Source organism: Rhyacophila brunnea, unplaced genomic scaffold, assembly GCF_057557595.1.
Source record: "Rhyacophila brunnea isolate RB1 unplaced genomic scaffold, BYU_Rbru_1.0 scaffold_12, whole genome shotgun sequence".
In the NCBI taxonomy this organism is placed as follows: Eukaryota; Metazoa; Arthropoda; class Insecta; order Trichoptera; family Rhyacophilidae; genus Rhyacophila; species Rhyacophila brunnea.
The window spans coordinates 18328022-18348478 of record NW_028232774.1 but is presented as its reverse complement, the minus strand read 5'-3'; the positions used below and the strand labels follow the sequence as shown (position 1 = coordinate 18348478).

General features: G+C 33.1%; 3 protein-coding genes across 4 annotated transcripts; 2 read left to right on the top strand and 1 right to left on the bottom strand.

Moving 5' to 3' along the window:
• The first annotated feature begins 273 nt into the window (after positions 1–273).
• Zmynd10 (zinc finger MYND-type containing 10) lies at positions 274–7389 on the top strand. Its single transcript, XM_085960874.1, has 11 exons — positions 274–380; positions 460–568; positions 775–888; positions 1152–1291; positions 1952–2068; positions 3352–3500; positions 4461–4612; positions 4865–5011; positions 6435–6547; positions 6637–6762; positions 7001–7389. Exons 1-11 carry the CDS (start codon positions 277–279, stop codon positions 7068–7070), a joined length of 1341 nt encoding a protein of 446 aa, XP_085817000.1. The 5' UTR covers positions 274–276; the 3' UTR covers positions 7071–7389.
• Positions 7375–12476, bottom strand: RpS12 (ribosomal protein S12). Of its 2 annotated transcripts, none has more exons than XM_085960877.1 (6): positions 12415–12476; positions 12254–12290; positions 11820–11960; positions 10064–10166; positions 8021–8122; positions 7375–7505 (listed from the first exon to the last, which is right to left on the bottom strand). In XM_085960877.1, the coding sequence occupies exons 2-6, from the start codon at positions 12268–12270 to the stop codon at positions 7443–7445; spliced, it is 426 nt and encodes a 141-aa protein (XP_085817003.1). In that variant the 5' UTR covers positions 12271–12290; positions 12415–12476; the 3' UTR covers positions 7375–7442. The 2 variants fall into 2 exon arrangements, with proteins under 2 accessions (XP_085817003.1, XP_085817002.1); XM_085960876.1 differs by having other exon boundaries at positions 12404–12434.
• Positions 12477–12727: 251 nt separating this feature from the next.
• LOC147077849 (uncharacterized) lies at positions 12728–18344 on the top strand. The gene is made up of 6 exons (XM_085940086.1): positions 12728–12927; positions 13031–13753; positions 14172–14465; positions 15268–15447; positions 16448–17209; positions 17671–18344. The coding sequence occupies exons 1-6, from the start codon at positions 12772–12774 to the stop codon at positions 17983–17985; spliced, it is 2430 nt and encodes an 809-aa protein (XP_085796212.1). The 5' UTR covers positions 12728–12771; the 3' UTR covers positions 17986–18344.
• Positions 18345–20457: the final 2113 nt, after the last annotated feature.

Below are 20457 nucleotides of genomic sequence, written 5' to 3'. Positions count from 1 at the left end.
TATGATATAAAATATTATTTTCAATAAATTTAAATTGCATAACCGATTCTTTACTGTTACAATACAGAATTATGATTGATTCATTTATGTACAATTAAATTAATAAGTAATTCTATTTATGAAAAGGTTTATGATTTTATAAATAATTATTATTTTTTATGAATCCTTAAATGGAAGGAGTAAACGAACAATCCTTACCGCCAATGGTTCAAATTAAGAACAGAATAAAAAGTTTGATCAATAAAATTATTTTTCATAATAACATCTGACGATAAAATGGACGAAAATAATGATGGACTTCGTGCTTTGGAACCAGGAGAATTAGACATCTTCGTGAGATGTGCAGAGCCTTCAAAGATCGATGAACTCGGTAGCAAAGCGTATGTACACACCTAAAGAAACATAAGAATATATTATAACTGCAATAAGTTACTGACATATTTTTTTCTAATTCTGCAGATGGGTAGATTGCCATTTAAGATTTCACAAATTACAGCAGCAGGCTGTTTTAGAAGCTGCAAGCTCTCAAGAAGAAGCAACAAGAGATGCTATTATATCATATGGGAAAGTAAGTAGCTAGCCTAAATTATGTTGGCAATTTTTATAACTAGGTGGTACCTACCTATTTGTGGTACATATTTGGAGAAGTTGAATCGCTTTGCTGAAATTTAATATTAAGCTATCTATGAGTTTATAACAAAACTTTCTGTAATTCAATGACGTTTTAAATTTATGAATAGCCAGATATAATTTATTGTATGTATATTGTTTTAGATTCCAACATTGATTAGTGAGGCTATCTGCATATCAATATGGAGACAAAAAATTTTCCCAAAAATTTTGCAAATGGAGAAAGAATTGAGCAATACTTTCCTGTTGTATTCTGTGGTATGTAATAAGTTTAGCATTATTTTCCTGATATAAATATAGTCATACATTAAAAAGTGGCTTCAGATTCCCGAATTTCATGTTATAAAAAACACATAATTTTTTCATTAATAATGTAGGTAGGTATCTGAATCTAGTGCATAAATGTTTAGATTCCTCTCTACTTTTACAGCCGAAATAGAGGTTGAACAAATAGCTAGCAATCAATACTCGTAAAAAGTATATGAAGAAACAATATTTCATATTGATTACTCCTTTTACAGTTGTATCATGAGACAGTGGCGGTTGGACTCCTAGAGGTGATACTTTTCGACGAAGAAGCATGCAGTGCAATACCAGATGTCCTTGTAGACCTCATCGATTACTGTGTCGAGAGGATTACAGATGTCATTGGATTAGTCAAGTACCTATGTGTATTGATTTACCATAATACAAGATATTATGCATTTGGCTAAATTCACTTAAATTTGATGCATACACAATTTCAGACAGTTCGTAAAGCATTCGGGGTCATTCATTGGTCGGCGGATTAGTATGGAGTGGTATTCTACCAATTAGATTTTATATCATTACGATCCAGGTTTACCTAAACTGTGGGTGGGCATTGGAAAAAATCAAACCCTGTTGATTACCTACCTACAATAATTGTTTCAATAATAGTGTTTTGTAAAAACATGTTAATGTTCTTAATTTTATTTAACACCATCAATCAGCCTGGATCAATACACTGTCGGATGAAGGCCTCTCCGAAGCGATTCCATTCCTCTCGATTATGCATGTTGCATTGTCACATACTTCTACAAAACCTAACTAGGTCCACCTTACAGATGTTTTCTAATTCTTGGGAACCAGTGGATGACTTGATTTGTCACCTCCATCTCCATTTTTACCTATAGATCTATTTGTACCAACTGTTCGGTGGCATGTGTTTTTATTATCATTAGTTTTATTTTCTGCCAATAGATGTTACTATAAAATGCACAATGCTGTCGAAAGTATTATAAATAATATAATATCATGGTGTAAGTATTTAAATTCGTTAATATTAATTATATTGTTTTAGTACTGGTTATTTGGAGCCGATGCCGAATACTAATGATGAAAATAGTGTCAATGAGCTGCTTACACAGCAGAAGAATTTACAATTTGATATTGGCATGAGATGTATAACGATTATCAGGTTTGTCAGTCAAGAAATAATTTCATAATATTATGTATTGTATTTTCAAAGATTAAAATAGCATATTGCGACCATATAATATACCAGCAATGCTCATCTCACATGACAGGGAGAAAATCATAATACACATTGTGATTATCATTGTAGACAGGGCACAGTGAATTGAATGTTTATACAATTGTTACGGTGGGATGAGCAGGGCAACTTGAACGACCGAAAATAACCATTGGGATAAAACTGGTCTTGGACGTAATATGATAATTATGGAATAAGTACTACATAATAAAATTATAATTCAACGTTTTTAAGTATTAAATTTATTATGTCTAATTTAGTAATAATTTAAATTACAAAAATGGTAGTGAGATACCCGGGGTTCCGGGGGCTAGCTCAGGTGTCCATCGAACCCCGGATTCACAAAAAAAAGATATTTTAAATTGAGGAGAAATTAAATGAAACCACGTCTGTCTCGTGCGTAACTTAGTATTATCTTATATTTTACATTTTCTTTACACGTTTACATATTTTGTTTTAACAATAAGTTTCGCAGGTCCGTACATGTTGGAAAAGGGACGCTCACTACTCTTTTTTTTCTTTTTCAAACTTCGCGTACCCACGCCGTCCAACAAAAAGGACTCTCGTGATTGGCCAAATTTTATCGCGTGATGTTTTTGATTTGACGAATCACGAGGACCACCCCGGCGCAGGCGCGTGGAAATTTGAACGTTGCCGGCAAGCGCGGCAGAATTTATTATTTTTGAATAAGTACTTATATTTAATCTTAAAATTATCTCTTTCATCCATCATCATTTATACTTTAAAATCTATCTTAATTACACCTCCGCCCAGTGAGTGATTTTCACGCACCGGACGAAGGCCTTTACTCATGAATAAATAAAAAAAATAAAATTACGTAGTTGAGCAAGGAATCAGATTTATGAAGCCGTTTCTAGAGGTCAGGGTTACGTTTCGACTTATGACTACTAAATGATTATTTTACACCGGGAGAAGCCCGCCTGTAACAGGGGTGTATCAGTAGCCATCAGCTATTGATAGATTTTGACACAGAAAACTGTCAGATTAATTTGTATTGTACAAAATTCACGACGGCTGCATATGGGCCGATAGCTCATTGGTAAGAACAGTCACCAGGCAAGGGAAAGATCTATTTTAGTATCCCCACTCATTCTAAGATATTTCTAAGTTTTTTTTCTATTTGGACCTACCTATATTTCTAGCGGTTTTCAAAGTTATGAAATAATGTTTTTTTTTATTCGTTGCAGTTGCTTAGCAAATTTGCTTGATAATATACACGTCTCTGCGTCATCCAGGCTGTACGGAAACCATGATGCACCTCTATTATTGGCAGAACTTCTACATAAGCAGCCGTGGCAAAGGAATGATGACAAGGGCAACATTCAATATTTCATTGGTTTGATTTACTAAATTTGTATTATATGACTGGGTGACTATAGACTTAGTCAAACAGCATATAATTCTAAATCATTGATTTTTTCTGTCGTGTTAGTGTTCTGACAAATATTTAATCAACTGCCAGTTTTTATTTTCGATATGCAAGTATGCCTGTGTCTATGATAGAAATCAGGACCACCATTTTTTGTCCTCCCGAGGTGCAGAGCTAACCTAACCGTGTTCAACTGAATCGTTTTGGATATTGATATTTTCCACTTGCGTGAAAAGAATTTACTTTACCCACACAGTGTACTTTTTATGATTTTGTGTTTATTTTCTTAATACTTACATCATTTTTTGTTTAATCTATACATATGAAAGATTTTCATGTCATCTACGCTTCATATAAATAAATAAATTTGTACAATATTTTGAGTGGATTGGCTGTTATCCAATCTCTCAAATCTTAAATTTAGATCGGGAGAACATTACAGACATCCATAATGATCGATAAAACTTATATATCATCCTGGATTTTAACTGGGCATTTTAATCCTGGATTCCTCCATAGTTACCGCAACATACTTCAGTACCTCCCTCATCTTTATCGATAACTTGCTCTCAGTACAATACTTTTAAGATATAAAGCGAGGGCTGTGCGGCTGGTCAATGCACTCCCTACAGATGTAGACATTTTAGCGATGCATTATTTTTTTTAAATTCTATTTTATTGTTTAATTTGTATTTTTTTTTGAATTATTGTTTTCTTATTTTATTTATTTTCTATAAAATTACTTTTTGCTTTGTTTTTTTCTCTATGTTGATTTACCTGTAGGTACATTTTATTGTAAATGTCATGTTGTGAACGTCTTGAATTAATAATTTGTTATGTGCTCAATGTCTTTTTTTAATAAATAAAATGTTTTAAAAAATTGATGTAATAGTAGTTTGTAATGTTGGATGAAATATAATATTGCAGATGGCAGATGGAAATTGATCAATAAAAATGAAATGGATCAAATATGCCGCTGTGAAACCCTCACGTGGATCGCTTTAGTACGCCTCATCTTAAATCCGGACATTAATAAGTTTTACGAGATCAACAATTTTCGGAAGACACAACTATGCAAGGTACATAGTACTTTTAAACCTTTACTGTGCTGTGGATTATTTTTTAGTGTTTCTTGTGCCCACCTATTGAACTAATAATCCAAACATAAATTGCCATGCTAAACCATGCATATCCACTCTAGACAGAGCATGTGGGCAAGGTTTGGGTATTATAACAATGCACATTCAGCCATCACTAGAGTGCAACAACTATATTTATGATAAATCAAATCTCCTCAATATGTATTATAATTATATTAGTTGTGTTTGTAGTTAATGTACCAGATAACGGACCCGCATATGGACCAAATACCGATGCTGATCGAGCTAAAGAGATCCCTCGGTCAACTGGCAGCAGCCGATGTCTCATTCGGTCAAGCGAAAACTAAGAAACCTTTTCTTATCGAAGTAGTGCCAGAGGTAAGTCTAATTTTCTTGATGCTCGTTTCTTACGGGAGATTGGAAACATCTGCTCCAAGATCAAAACCATTTTCCAGATAATTTAGCCATAGAGTTTGGTTACTGTGTATTTTACATTGAAAGACAAGTTTCGCACTAATTTACTTCCGAGTTGTACATAACGTAAAATATACTTTATATTTACTGAAGGCTATACCTCAGTTGAGGCATGGTCTAAAAAGATCGTGGCTAGGCGATGCGCGGATTGTGCAAATAACGCATGCCGAACGAAATATAATTTGTCATATAAATCCAACATGTGTCCATTTAATGTTCTATTAGTAACAATAATAATATATTCATTGACATGTTTTCTTTTTCAAGTAAATGGGTAACGTTTTTTAGTCATCTTTACACAATTTAAGAATTAATACCCCCGTCGCCATCACGAAACAAATTTACGTGTTCACAGCTCTCGTACGCTCTCCGATTGCCAGCGAGTCCAAAATTACGTCGCACCTATAGTTGAAAATTATTTGCCATTTCACTGAAGTACCGTCGGAACTTTTTATATACGTTTTTAATTTTTTTTTGAATTATTATGCTCAAACTTGTACTTGATATGAAGTAAATAAAAAACAAACAAATATAGAATACTGAAATGTCCTTTTGATTTCCTTAGTAACGCACGTATGTATTAATAATTTAGCTGCTAGGACCACCCCCTTACAATCAAGTCTTACTTTTTAGATTTTTCTGAAATAAATTTCCATAACAGAATTAACTGAAAATGAATTCAATTCTGCTAAAAGTATTAAAAGAATGCACTGGCATCTTGTTCTGATATATTCTAAAAGTTTCAAATGTCTAGCTAGTCGGGAAATTAAAAATCGATAGCAAGATTTGTACTGGACAAACAAGAATGAGCTTATAAAATCGTTGTGAAATAGTATTGCCCATGTACATTTTTTATTTGAAGCAATTCATTTTTTTTTCAGAATTAGTTAGGTAGGTAACTATACAATTTTGATAGGGAGCATGGAGATTTTTGAATCGTTGAAGTGGGGCTTAGCAGACAGTGAATTTTTAAGGATCACTTTACGAAAATTGATAGACTCAATTAATTTAATTCAAATAAATTCTTTAAAGATTTATCTATATTTTAAGTTAATTATATATCAGACTCTATATAACTGACATGATAAAATGATAGCTACATTTATTAATAAGTAATTTCAACTTTTAAAAAAATCAAATTATAATTAAAAATATTTGATATTCACCATGTCCTGCATCCTGTAACAGCGGCGCCAATTGTCTCCATTGGGTTAAAGTGCAACGGTTTTTGTGATTATCTTAAAATAGCATAATATGGAGGTTACTACATAACAGCCTCGTATGAAAATCCTGTATGCCCGTATTTCAAGCTTAATTTCAATTTCAGCTAAAAACTTCTATAATGAATACGATTCACAAGAGAACAAAATCTATTGCAAAGTCGCAGTTGGAGAACTATTTTAAGCCAGACAAAAATGAGATGATGGAGCTTGCTAGAATGTAAGATGTGAAAATGCTTGTTTAAATTATTTATACTCAATAGTAGCATAATATGCAGTTATTTCATTATGTAATGGATTTCTTATCAGGCTGAGCAGTTCATATACTTCAGAAGTGTTGGAACACTTGGATGAGGGGGGCGCTAAATGTGCATCGTGCGGAGACCAGGCAGCCAAGAAATGCTCACGATGTAAAACTGAGTGGTATTGTGGCAGGTATAATCAAAATTATGAATTCTATAAAATATGAAACCATAATCAATCCCACAAATTCTGTTGTCATTGCGGCTTCAGTACAAAATGCATACACATCACACAGCTATGTTTATTTAATTGAACATATCGAGCAATGGCTTGTTGAACTAAATAAAATACACAAACAGTATTTCATAAGACGTGTGAACGTAGTTTGTTTTGAAGGTGCAGCGATATGTTATTTAAAATTAATTTTCAGGGAATGTCAAGTGAAGAGATGGCCAAACCACAAAGATATTTGTGACCAATTTGTCTCAATAACCAAGTGAACACTTTAAAGTTTTCTCCAACATGAGCCCATCAGCTAAAACTAAAATTGAACCACAGAATGGGAGCAAATTCATGTAAAATATTTTACACAGCGGATATAAAGATGTGTGAAGAACAATTAATTCTAAGATAGCATTAGTAACACCAAATTCACATAATGGATGAGTCTTTTATGGTGATGGCAGTTTTGAATTCGACAATCTAGTTTTGTGGACTTCACATCCACCTAACCTATGCATGTGTTTTGTGAAACTTATTTTAAAAATGTAATTTAATGCAAGTAGTGTTGAATAAAAGACTTAGTAATTTTGTCACATTTTTTTTTGTTTTTTTATTAATAGGTAAATAGAAATAAATTTACACGGTTATGTCTAGCTGGATGATTTAAGGTAATCCTTGAGGACATCCAATGCTGGTGTCTCCTCACCGAAATCCTGAAAACAAAAATATCATTAAAACATTGGTACATTTCAGCAGAATAATCTACACAGGGTAAGTCAAATCTGTAGATCCTTAATGATTGAACGTAAAAAGTAGGGAATATGTAATCACAATATGATTCATCATATATAAAAGACGTTTACAAAGTCTTTTATTATGAAGGACAGTGTGAAAAGGGGGAACTGGGTAATGTAATGTATACTTTGGGTTTTAATTCAGTTTTATGAGCTGAAAATACCAGGAAATAACATGGCCCGTGCAGTTAAAGATAGTGTATTTGAGTTTAGATCAGTATTTCCTGGCACTGTTCCCATGTTCTCGGCATTATCTCGCCGTATATCCTTATTATTACTAATAACACCACTAAAGCGCGACAATGCTTTTTTAGCGCTTGATACATGTTTTAATTGCAGGAGGATTTTTGGATTCGCTAGTTTGTTCAGCATGGCCAATCATGGACAACATGTAGATTAATACATTCTGGGTAATTAAATTGTTTTTAATTTACCTTGATGACAACACATGAGCAACCGACAATCTTTCTCGCCTTGGCGTCTTTGTCGAGTTTGCAGAGACCAGCCCATTCTCCCAATTTCTTGTTATTATCAACCTGTAGGAAAATATCAATATACATCAAATTAAAATCTTTACAGAATGTGATGATTTGTATCCCTTGGTAGTTCAAGTCTGTGCATATAGATTTTGGTTACCCATCTATTGAAGAGTGAATTCAATTTGGATGTGTTAAAGATAAGTTATGTTGCACTAATGGGAGGCCAAATGATAAAATTAAAATTTCAATCAATTGGTACTATGACACGTGCTTTTATGTCGGCAGCAAACTTAAACCCCACAGCCCAATCAGACCATGTGATATTTCTACGCCGACCAAATCTAGAACAGATCCAATCGACGTAAATATTGTTTGTAATATTCGCTGCCATTGTGTATAATACATTAAATCTTCCATTTCACATGTCGAGTCTGGATGTCAGTAAATTTGGGAAAAGATAATTATTCAGAGTGCCCTTCTCAGATTTAGTATATTAATGGATAATAACTGAACATCGCTATTAATTGTGCTTATAGTAAGTCCTCGACTTACGTGATTGATTCATTCTGAAGATTTTCGTTAAAGTCAAAAAACTGCGTAAGTCGAATAAAACTTAAAATCATGCATTTTTAAAAAAAATAATGTGTTATGGGTGAAAATAAAATAGACCTACATACATAAACTTAAGAAAACATTATTGATTGATGAAGTGATTTGATTTTGAAATCCCCAGCAGCATTTCCACTATGTAAAAGGGTTAGCTTATCTTCAGACACCTTAAAACCTGGCATAGATTTTTCTAATTGAGATATATAATATGACTGATCTGGCATTTCTTTCCAATAAGCTCAGTTTCGTTAACATTCTGTGGCTTGCAGTGAATGTATTAGTATCAACACTATCATCATTTTACCACGTTTTTATTAGCTCGTATTCTTGTTTGTCCATGATTTGTATTGGACGATTAAAGATTTTTAACTAACTTCCCGACTAGCTAGACATTTGAAACTTTTACAATGTATCAGAACACGACGACAGTGCATTCTTTTAATACTTTTAGCCATTTTTAAGCAGAATTGAATTCATTTTCAGTTAATTCTGTTTTGCATGGAAAGTTATTATTGTTGGTTGCTAAGGGGGTCCTAGCAACTAAATTATTAATATATACGTGCGTTACTATGGAAATCAATATGAAATGTCAAAATGACATTTCAGTATTCTATAATATTTATTTAGTATTTCTATCAAGTACAATAACAAGTTTTTATTAATACATAGAATTGTCAAGTTTATATGAATTTAACAGAAAATTTGAAAACGTGGTATATAAAAAGTTCTTTTTATCTTGTAATTATTTATACTTTATGTCTTCAAAACGACTCAAGACTTTATCCTGTACGAGTATACGGCTTATTTGTATTTGTTGTTGCTGTATATCTTCCATCTACATATATAACCAATTTTCCATTTCTTCTATTAACACAATGCTTACGGGCCCCTTTTAATTAATTTTGTAATTAACGTGTTAATTTGCATTTGAAAAGTAATAAGCGAAAACACAATTTTGTGCGGCCCGTAAGCATTGGGTTAATATTCCTCTTTTCTTGATAATTATCGTAGATTACATTACGCATTACTACTAATTTTTTTACATCATCCATATTATACTTGTATAACATAATATTCTATGTAAACACAAGGGCAGAGAAACAAACTGCAGCAAAAAGAGCATTTTTAAAAAAATCGCATAAGTATGAATTCACGTAAGTTGAGGACTTACTGTATTGTAAAACATACAATGTTCATCAATTAATACAAAAACACCATCTGCCCTTGTCAAAAATGATATTCTTCACATTAAAAAAGAGAAGTTTGATGGAACTTAACGGTAACTCTTTTTATATCAACCAAACATCACTCCAAATAATCAAACCTGTGTAAATATATAATGGTTTATTAAAATACAATTTATAGATACGTAAATGGAGTTGCATTTACCTTAACTAGGGGGATCTGGTGCTCATTGCAAAGTGCTTGTACAAGCTTCTTGTACATTGGCTCATCACAGTTCTCAGCCAAGACGCACAGGACAGCTTGCCTCCTATTAAATAAATTACTCACATGAGAAAAGGAAAATATAATCAAATTCTTTAAGTGTCAGCCCTAAATCGTCTCCAAGACTCGCTAATGGTTATTAGTGCCATAAATGATAATATGCTTCCATCACATTGTTAGAACTATTTCCCGATCAAAGAAAACAGTTTATATCATAGCTGTAGAAACTAAATATTTATTAAAGGCAAAAGTGAAATAAAAAAAACAAGAAATTCATTACTTCTAAAATAAAATTTGAATCCTTATTTTCAAGGGATTTACTGGAATAGAATTAATTTTGGGTGAGAATATTTCAGTCTGACACTGAAATTAAGGGGAAAATAGAAAATTTCAAAATTCATATCTTCCAAAAAAGCACGCGAAAAACAATTCGAACAAATAATAATCTCAATCCATAAAGCCTGAAATGATAAGAAACAAGGAAAAGAGGTAAACACGATAACTGGAGATTACGGTTACGGAGATCAAGTCTTATTTGGTCTAATCTATAGAAATTAGAATTCATAGAATACCATAAGTATTTAAAATAATACATTGAACATAATAAAGCCCTTTTAACTTTCACACAATGGACATGTCACATTACATGGAAATAAAGAAAATTATCAAATAGGAAACTGTGTCCGCAATAGAAAACTGGGTTCGAAATGGACCTTAGTGAAACAGGCAAAATTGGGTGCTTTTTACTGGTTCTCCGTCATCGTAATCTGTCAGTCGCCATTTTGGATTTTGGCTATCTTTTTGTCATTGAATTATAGTACGCGGTCCAAGCCATTATAGTATTTCGGCAAAAATTATAGGACGTGTAGAAAATGAAAGTTTTTTGTTTGTCACATAAACATAACGGAGAATTCGAGAAATTCCGATGCCTTGCTTTATTAAAACACCTCTTACGACCGATAAATGCTAACATCGACCGCCGTCATTAACTGTCACGTTAGTTTTTTAGAGTGGGTACCTATACAACGCAAAACCACGTCCATAGACTAATATCGCACACTGAGATCTTATAATTATACACCTAGATTATACTTACTACGTCCCTCGCTTCACGTTATTACGATTTGCTGTGATTGAAGTACGAACATTTTACGGAACTTTAAACATCGCAACATATGAACCCCTAACCAAATCGGCGAATTCAATTAATAATTTTTTTCAAAATTGTGGTATTTTTGACGAACTATACTTTTTTAATAGTACGGGGACGAAAATGTAACTTTTCGAATAGTACGCGAACCAAAATGTACTATAGTTATAGTTCAGTTGACAACACTGCGCTCACTGACAGATGACAGCGAGCGGTGGCGGAGAACCAGTAAAAAGACCCCAAAATTGTCTTGTTTTGTAGTAAAAATAATTTGACCTGAGCTGGATAGACCATAAAACAAAAAAAATCCACTTTTTATAAAATTAGCTGTAATTTTCGGAAACTTGAGCGCCGATAAGAGACACACTTTGAAGTGTATAAAACAGATTAGACACGCTTTGTTTTATATCACCATATTCACCACTACCACTTGCTTAGTTTATGCCGAAAAAGTTTTCAAGTTGATAAACATAACCTCTTAGATTCCACAACAATTGGATATTCACAGGGAAAAGATTTTACTATTGAAGCAGTAAAATAGTGCCTTACTTGTCCAAGACCTTAGCGGCTTGGTGGAGTCCATGGACTAATCCATCGTGGATCAGAGCAGTCTTCAGGACTTCTTGCAGGGCAGTGTTGACATCGAGGGGGCCTCCACCCAAAACTGGGGCTGCGGGAGCTTCGACAGCACTGTTCAAGAAAGAAACAAGATTAAAACATGTATTTCAAATGCTACTAAAGTGAAATTATACATAAAAATTGATTGATCAGAAATAACTAGGCATTCATCTTCATGGTTTAATTTTTGGGTTCGATCAGATGAGGGAGCCTGTTGACATGTCATCATTTTCAATTAATTATAGGAATTACGTTACAATTATGAATCGTGGTTGTTAATACAAGCTAATAGATTTATAAAAAAAGTTTACAATACGACGATTACACGTTTTGACGTATAAGATAGAAGCATGAAAGGTACTTACACTTCGGCGTCAGACATGGTTGTGAATTGAATCTGGGCTGAAATAAAGATAGATATCGTTGAATTAACATTGTGGCGAGAATCTTAAGTCTTTTATAAATAGTTATTGCACAGGATTGAAGAAAAATGGACGGATGAATGGAACAAGAACGTTTCGTTTACCTAGTATGCCGGAAAAGAGCTATACTGGTGGCAACACAGTGACAGCTGATCTCAGCGATTGCGGAAAAATATGGTACTACCTACTTACCTATAATTAGTCTATGGATAGCTAAACTTACCCATCTTTTCCTGAAAAAGTGATTTCTCCTACCTTTTTTCTGATTTATCCTCTAAATTCCTATACATATATAAAAAACAGAGGTTATATCAGTTTCAACTAGGCAGTAATTCATTTTTCAGGACGACTTTATAATTTTTATTGCCACATTTATTATTGTAATGGCAACATCCATATTTAATTTTTTGACAGAAAATGAATGACAGATTATTAAAAACAACAATAGTTTAAAATCTAAAATGTCTCTAAACGGTTATGCCAAGAATAAAGTAAACAGTAAAACGATCACAAATATGAACACCTGTCGGGTATGCCTCATCGATAGGGCAAAGCTTTCTATATTTCAGGAAAATTCAATTGTACTTGATAAACTTATATCGTATTGTAGATTGAAGGTTAGTAGTCGATTAATGCTTATGAAATTATGTTTATTTTGTATAATAATCTACTATTATTATGTTTAGTGGTTTAAGATTGACACCACATTGTTATTTTTAGGCATTCAAAAATGATGGACTACCAGAGCATATCTGTAAAATATGTTTGAAAGGATTAGAAGCTGTCGTTAAATTTATAACTCAATGCGAAGAAAGTGACAGACTATTTCGCAAAAATCTATTTGTCGACTGTGTAAAATCAGAATCACAAGACATCAAGCAAGATCCTGATTCCAACGATGATTCCATCCAAGAAGGTGAAGCCAATAATGATGCTGATGAAAGGTTTTTAAATTCATATTCTGAAATTGCAAAAAATGAAGACAAACAAATGCAAATGGGGACAGATGAAAAACATTGTGTTACGCTATTAGGGGTGAAAGTACGTGTTAAAAAGACTGAATGTGCAATGTCAAAAAAATCAGAATGCAAACAGAATAAATCTATATATTATAAAAAGTCTACAAATAGTAATACTACCAGTAAATTATGTCCTATCTGTGGGAAATCTTTTACACATTCCGATACATATAGGAAACATATTAAGTTGCACAGTGGGGAGCGATTCAACTGTCCGGAGTGCGATAAGACCTTTCCAACTAAGCCACAAATGCAGCAGCATCTTAAAACACATTTTGTAATGAAGGCGTTCCCTTGTCCTGTATGCGGTAAAACTTTCAACGCTAATTATATAAAAAAACATATGGAGGTGTTTCATCAGCGAATGAAGAAAGTTAATTGCGAATTGTGTAATAAGACATTGAATACTACTTATAGCTATAGGGTAAGTTACTATATCCATCGGATTATCAGTATTAGTCAGACAGCATAGCTTGGAAAATCCAACGAATTGTGCAGTTTTGTAAAACCATAAAGTTTGGCATTTTGCAATTGGAAATCCATAAAATACTAAGATGGCCAAAATATCTATTTTCTACCAATACCGATTTGATTGATTTTAGTATAAACATGTATTTTATGATGCTGAATACTACTTCAAAGTTAAGCTTGATATTTTTAATTGAAGCCCATAAAATATCAAGATGGCAGCCAAAATAATCACAGTTTTTTATGAATCAATTAATTACATATTATTATTTAATTATATATTATTTGACTTTGGAATGTTTCTATTGTTGCGTTAAAAGTACTTTTTATTGACATATGCTATTATGATTAATCATGAAAGATTTACATTTCAGGAACACATGAAAATTCATACAGGCGAAAAGAACTATGAATGTGACATTTGCAAAAAAAAATTTACACAGAAGTGTGGATTGACGATTCACATGCGAGTTCACACTGGTGAAAAACCGTATTCATGCAAATACTGTGAGAATCGGTTCGGTTCCTCTAAGAGCTTGCAGCTTCATGAGAGACTTCACACCGGCGAAAGACCATATGTCTGTCCAGTCTGCAGCAAAGGGTTCATGCAGTCATCCAATATGAAAAGTCATATAAAAAATAACCATAAAGATTTTGATTTGAAGAGTTAAAGCTTTATTCGATATGGATAAATGTGTGTACTATCGAATACAACTATTATTTAATAAAGTTTATTTAATTACTTATATACATATTCAATTCATGGTTTTTTGATCACTCTGTGACTAATATAATAGCCGTAGCGAGTACAGACCTACACACATATCTGAAGAATGGGATGGGGGAGCCACTGTCGAAAACTACCCAATCGAGACTCGTAACTGGACAAAATTTGACATTCAAATGAAATTTTCAAAATGGCGTCCTATGGTAGTTCGAGTTCCATTCTACCGATAAGTTTGTAGGTCTATATTTTTGGTGTTCTAGCAAATTCTGCATCTTCCTCTGCTTATGATGATTTTTTAGTAAAGATAATAATTTTCCAAATGTGTATTCTACTGAAACAAAAAATAAATAAAGCAATTTATTTAGACTACCTACCTACCCACCTAATAAGTAAATATTTCTGCTGATTCATTATTTTATGGAAAGATTTGAAGGTGACTTATTGATGGTCATTATTTGACGGGGAACATTAGAAATATTTTCAGTATAAATGTTTATACCTACCTATTTGGAAACTTTCTTCAAGATTACTTGCTTGCTAAGAATTTGTACAAGAATAACAATTTTTGTGTGCTTGTCAATGGATCAGCAGAAATAGGTGATAGGTATTCCCAGATAGTAAAGAGTTATTATCACATTGGTAATCAAATACTTTGATAGAGCAACACTTATTTTCCCATAGCAACATTAATAGAATTTGACGTTTCGAATGTGTCAAATATTTACCAACCACAATAATATTGTTCTACATTTAAAATGTCTAAAATACGTTCTGCAACTAAACGTAAAATCAACAAAAATAAAATATTCATTCACGAGGAATTGAAAACATGTCGATTATGTCTCATTGATAGAGCTGTTTATAGTATATTCGATGAAGACTTGACAGCTCTCAACGAAGTTTTATCTTACTGTAATTTAAAGGTTAGTTACAAATTCATGAGGTGATTTACAATCGGGCACTCTTGCCTGTATTTATTTCATTATCCAATTTTTGACTAGAAAACAGCCCTTTTGTCAAGATTTGATTAATTGGAGTTAATTGAAATAGATTTTATTTATCAGTGATAGAAATTCTTTTCCAAAATGTTCGAAACGTATTTATTTTCGGAGTTATCTAATGACTAATTTTGGTTAGTCCTTTCGTATAACACACTTTAATAGATGAAGACAAATCGTTAAATACGAGTAAAATCGGGTGTACCCACACACAAATGAACATTATTTTTTTGAATTTTTCTGAGAATACATCTCATTTATTATTTGTGTGAAATGGGTTTTAATAAAAAATATTACTTTTCTTTTTTCCTCGTCGAGGTTATTGTGTTTCGCTTTTCATTGGTGTGTTACGGGTTTGAATCTCACTGATGGAGTAAAGTTGACATGTTGTACTGTCAGTTGTATTTAGATTTACTATTTAAAAGATTTACTATTCAAAAAAAAAAATGATTCACCAGTCTTGATGGAAAAATCAATTCCGCAAATAATCGATTTTCCGGACCAAACCACCAATAAAAACATTCAAATTTATGCAATTATAATAACTTTAATACACAACTTACAACCACACCAATAGGAATTGAGTAATCATTAAAAATATAATAGTAGTAGTGGAACACTTCTAAATTAGACTATCACAAACACAAACATTTATTCAAATTCATAGGAATTTTTCTCACCGTATCCTGTATTTGTAACACTCAATGTTGGTTTATTGTCCTAGCCAAAATATCGCAAAGGGACCTCCATATCTGTCTGCTTTGGGCATAGACTTACATTAAACTGCCACCGGTTCAAAGTACGAAAATTATGATTTTATATAAGTAATGTTTTTCCTTTTTTTCTTCCTCACTTCCAATCCACTGCCAGGTTGTTATGACCCCGTTAAATTAAGAGTTAAGTGTATATTATGTTCTTTTTTCAGCCTTTTAAAAATGACGGCCTCCCTGAGCATGTTTGTAAAGTTTGTCTGAAGGAATCTCAACGCATTGTAAAGTTTATCAAACACTGTGAAGAAAATGATAGGCTGTACCGTGAAAATCTTAAATTGGCGACCATTGATATTGACGGTGTCAAAACTGAATGCAAAGAATTAAAAGAAGAACCGAGAGACAATGAAGATGATTCAGAGGATTACGGATTCACCCTGGATGATAACGTTTATAGCGAAGAAGCATATTTTAATTCATATTCAGAAGACAATAAAGCGGATGTGGAACGATTGAAACTTGAAAAAAAGGAAATCGGCGATATTACGAATGTATTACCTGACTTATGTGCCAAAGATCATCTAGAAGAAATTAGTTTAGCGAAAAAGTCACAATCGAAAGAAGTGAAACCAAAAGTGAAAAAAAAATACGTTAGGAAAAATAGTGACAAGACCAGCAAGTTATGCCAAATATGCGGCAAAGTCTTAAAGCATTCCAGCTCGTACCGGCATCACATAAAACTGCACAGCGGAGAAAAGTTTGATTGTTTAGAATGTGAGAAGTCATTTCCGACCAAAGCGCAGATGACCCAACATCACAAACTGCATTTTCCATCGCCAACAGTGCCGTGTCAGATTTGTGGCAAATCCTACAGCGCCAAGACCCTCAAAATGCATATGAGAGTGTTCCATGAACGAAAGCAACAGATAACATGCGAAATTTGCAAAAGAGTGTTGAATACGGCTACTAGTTATAGTGTGAGCAATCATTCATTTTTTACTTGTTTTATTTGTGATCCTCTTGTATTTATAACTATTTTAACAAAGTATTTTAACACCCGATTCTCATTTTGCACGTTCCAGAAAGAAAGTGTGAAAAAAGATAAGGCGCACATAAAATAATTGGAGGATAGGCTCTATTACTTAAAATCAACTCAAAATATAAAATTCTTACCATTCTAATATGGCTGCGGATGTCTTAGTGGCGACCTAAAAAACTTATTCACATAAACACATCTATCTTTTGAATCAATCATATTTCGTTTTATTCATTAGATATTTGTCATGAATACAAATGTCTCAAAACCTTTTGATTTTTTTGCATATCACTTGTGTACCCTCTTAAAGGGTTGGCGACAAATTGAAATTCCTTTGTGGAAACGCAAAATGTCATTTTATATTGCCTGTTATTAAAATGATATTTTTAATTTGGTATTTAGGTACATATGAAAGTCCACAGAGGCGAGAAGAAGTATGAGTGTGATATGTGCGGCAGGAAGTTCACGTTGAAGAGTGTGCTGGCCATCCATGTCCGTACCCACACGGGTGATAAGCCATTTGTCTGCGACTACTGCCCCCATCGGTTTTCTGCCCGCAAGAGTTTAAAGCGCCACACCAGACTCCACACCGGGGAAAGACCGTACGTCTGTCCTGTCTGCACCAAGGGGTTCATGCAGTCTTCTAATCTAAAGAGCCACGTTAGAAACAATCACAAACATTTTAATTTGAAGGACTTGAAGAAATTGAACGAATGATAGAAAATAAGTGTGCTGTTTAATTTGGTCAATAGCTAAAAATGAAGCAGATGAAGGAGTGAAGACCTTGATTTATGACATCTATTTTGAAATACTCCACGCTCAACTAATTACACACAATTTAAAATTCATGTTGTACGATGTTTTCGTGTATCAAGCTACGGGTTAGGATTTTCGTTACTTTGTTATATTTTGGATGTAATTGTTTTTGGAAGTAGACATCTCTTATAAATACAGAATATTAAAGAGTAATAAAAGACAACGCCAATTATCTCAATTTTGTCAAAGTATCGCTTGATCTACAAATGCATTTACCAATAAAATATTTATAAAACTGATTTTATAATAAAGTTTATTTGAATGTTTAATTTTTTTTGAATGTTTAATTTTTTCTGTTTCTACAATATACCCTCTCCATAATGGCAAACGCACATATTGTAGTTATACCCCGTTTATACGTGTATGGATTTACTGCTGACAGTACATATCATCACGGCCATAACAATATAATGCACGTGTAAACACTTATTATCATGCAAGTTGCACGATTGTATGCATGGATTGAAAAATTTCAGAAGTTTCTGAATTTTCACGCAATAATAATTGATATTTAGTAGAACGCAGAAGTGCAGTAGAACGATAGTGGCAAACCTGCTGGAAGAAATACGACCCACACCGGGCAGAACATTTTGACGTTTACCGAGTATCTACAAACCTGTCAAAAAGCAACATCGCGTCTTGCTTACTCTTGAAGAATGAGATTGGAGAGACAGTCACCACTTTTACGAGTAAACAGTTATTATTGCGATAGTTTAAAATACTCACTATTGGTGCCAGTAAATCCATGCACGTGTACAGGCGCTATTAGTCATCGTCGCGAGTCTATTGTTGTAAATACGGTGTCCTTCAGATTTACTACCAGCGACTCGGTGAGGGTTTTTCTTGAAATGCAGGAAGTGCTCGCTTCGTCAGAAAGTTCCAAAAACATGTAATTACTGTAACAAATATGTGTATTTTTTGTATTGTGAAATTTTAAGTTTGAAAATTTTTATTTTAATACAACCCTATTACTGTATTTTTAACACTCAGTGGGGGGGGGGGGGGGGCATATTGTACAGATCACTGATTTCAACATAACCACCAAATCAATCAAACCTATCACAAAATACAAACTAATAAGATATGAGATAAATACATAGGTATGTACGTTGATCTGTTTCTGTAAATTAATTGAATACAACAAAATTGACTACCGAATTAAATTATATAAATTAAATTGCGACTGCAGCTACCAAATTAGTCATCCAGAGAATCTCCAAAACATTCACTGCAAAATAATAGGACCTCTAGGTTTTGGTGGTGGAAATGAAAATATATGAGTGAGAGTCACTCTGTGATAACTCAATCTCGCATGAGAATCTACCAGTGGCGAAGGGTGACTTTTGGAAAGAGGTAGGCTGTGGATAGACCACACTTGTCAGGTAAATATTTACGGGAAATAAGAAGATAATCCGATATTACTACTGATGAATAGGTACGCACTGATGACGACACACTAAATCGTTGAAATTTCAAAAACTCACTGACGATATAAAATTAAGCAATCCATTTGAATTATGTATTATCCTAAACATTTATAAACGTAACATACACTCAAAATATATTTGTCATCTTTGGAAAATCCATTGTTGTCTATCTATTCCACAACATTTTATGATTGCTCCCGTAAAACTAAACATTTTAATATACTTTTATATTTAAAACACTGACTTATGACTTAGGTGCAATATCAGATCTCAACTGACATAGGTGACTGACTGAGTAAATTATCTAAGTCTTTAACTCAACTAACAGAAAAATAAAAATCACAAGAAATAACTTTTTATTTTTAACAATCAATGCGTTTGAATCCCATAGAATTTTTTTTTAAATCATCTTATCTATTTATTATTTGCAGCAACCATCGACAATAAACATTTACATAAAGAGTACAAGCTGACTCTGAGGCGCTTATAAATCCAGACCAAATTTTTAGACTTGCCTTAAGAGATGTGACGTTACACATTTTAGATTATCACGTTAAGATTTCAGTCATTTAGTCGAAAACAGATGGCGCTTATCATTTGTTTTTGATTCTAAACTTGACTGAATTAAACAGTCGGCATTCTAAATTCAAATTCTGACGATAGATGACTATCAATATTTTTAGATTTTGCACATTTTATTTATTTATTTAAATTTAAATTAAATACTTGAAGATATAGTTTTCTTATAAGGTAGGCTTTAAATAATCGCCTAGTATGGAGCCATCGCCATTGGAATCTACAGACTTTCCAACATCCTGAAGTGCCACTTCATGTTTAAATTGGTCACTAAACATCTTCTTACGGTTTCGAATGTTTGTGACATATTAGTACCCAGGGCCACGCCAAGCAGGGGTGCACAGTACCCGACTGGCAGGGTTCAGGCTGT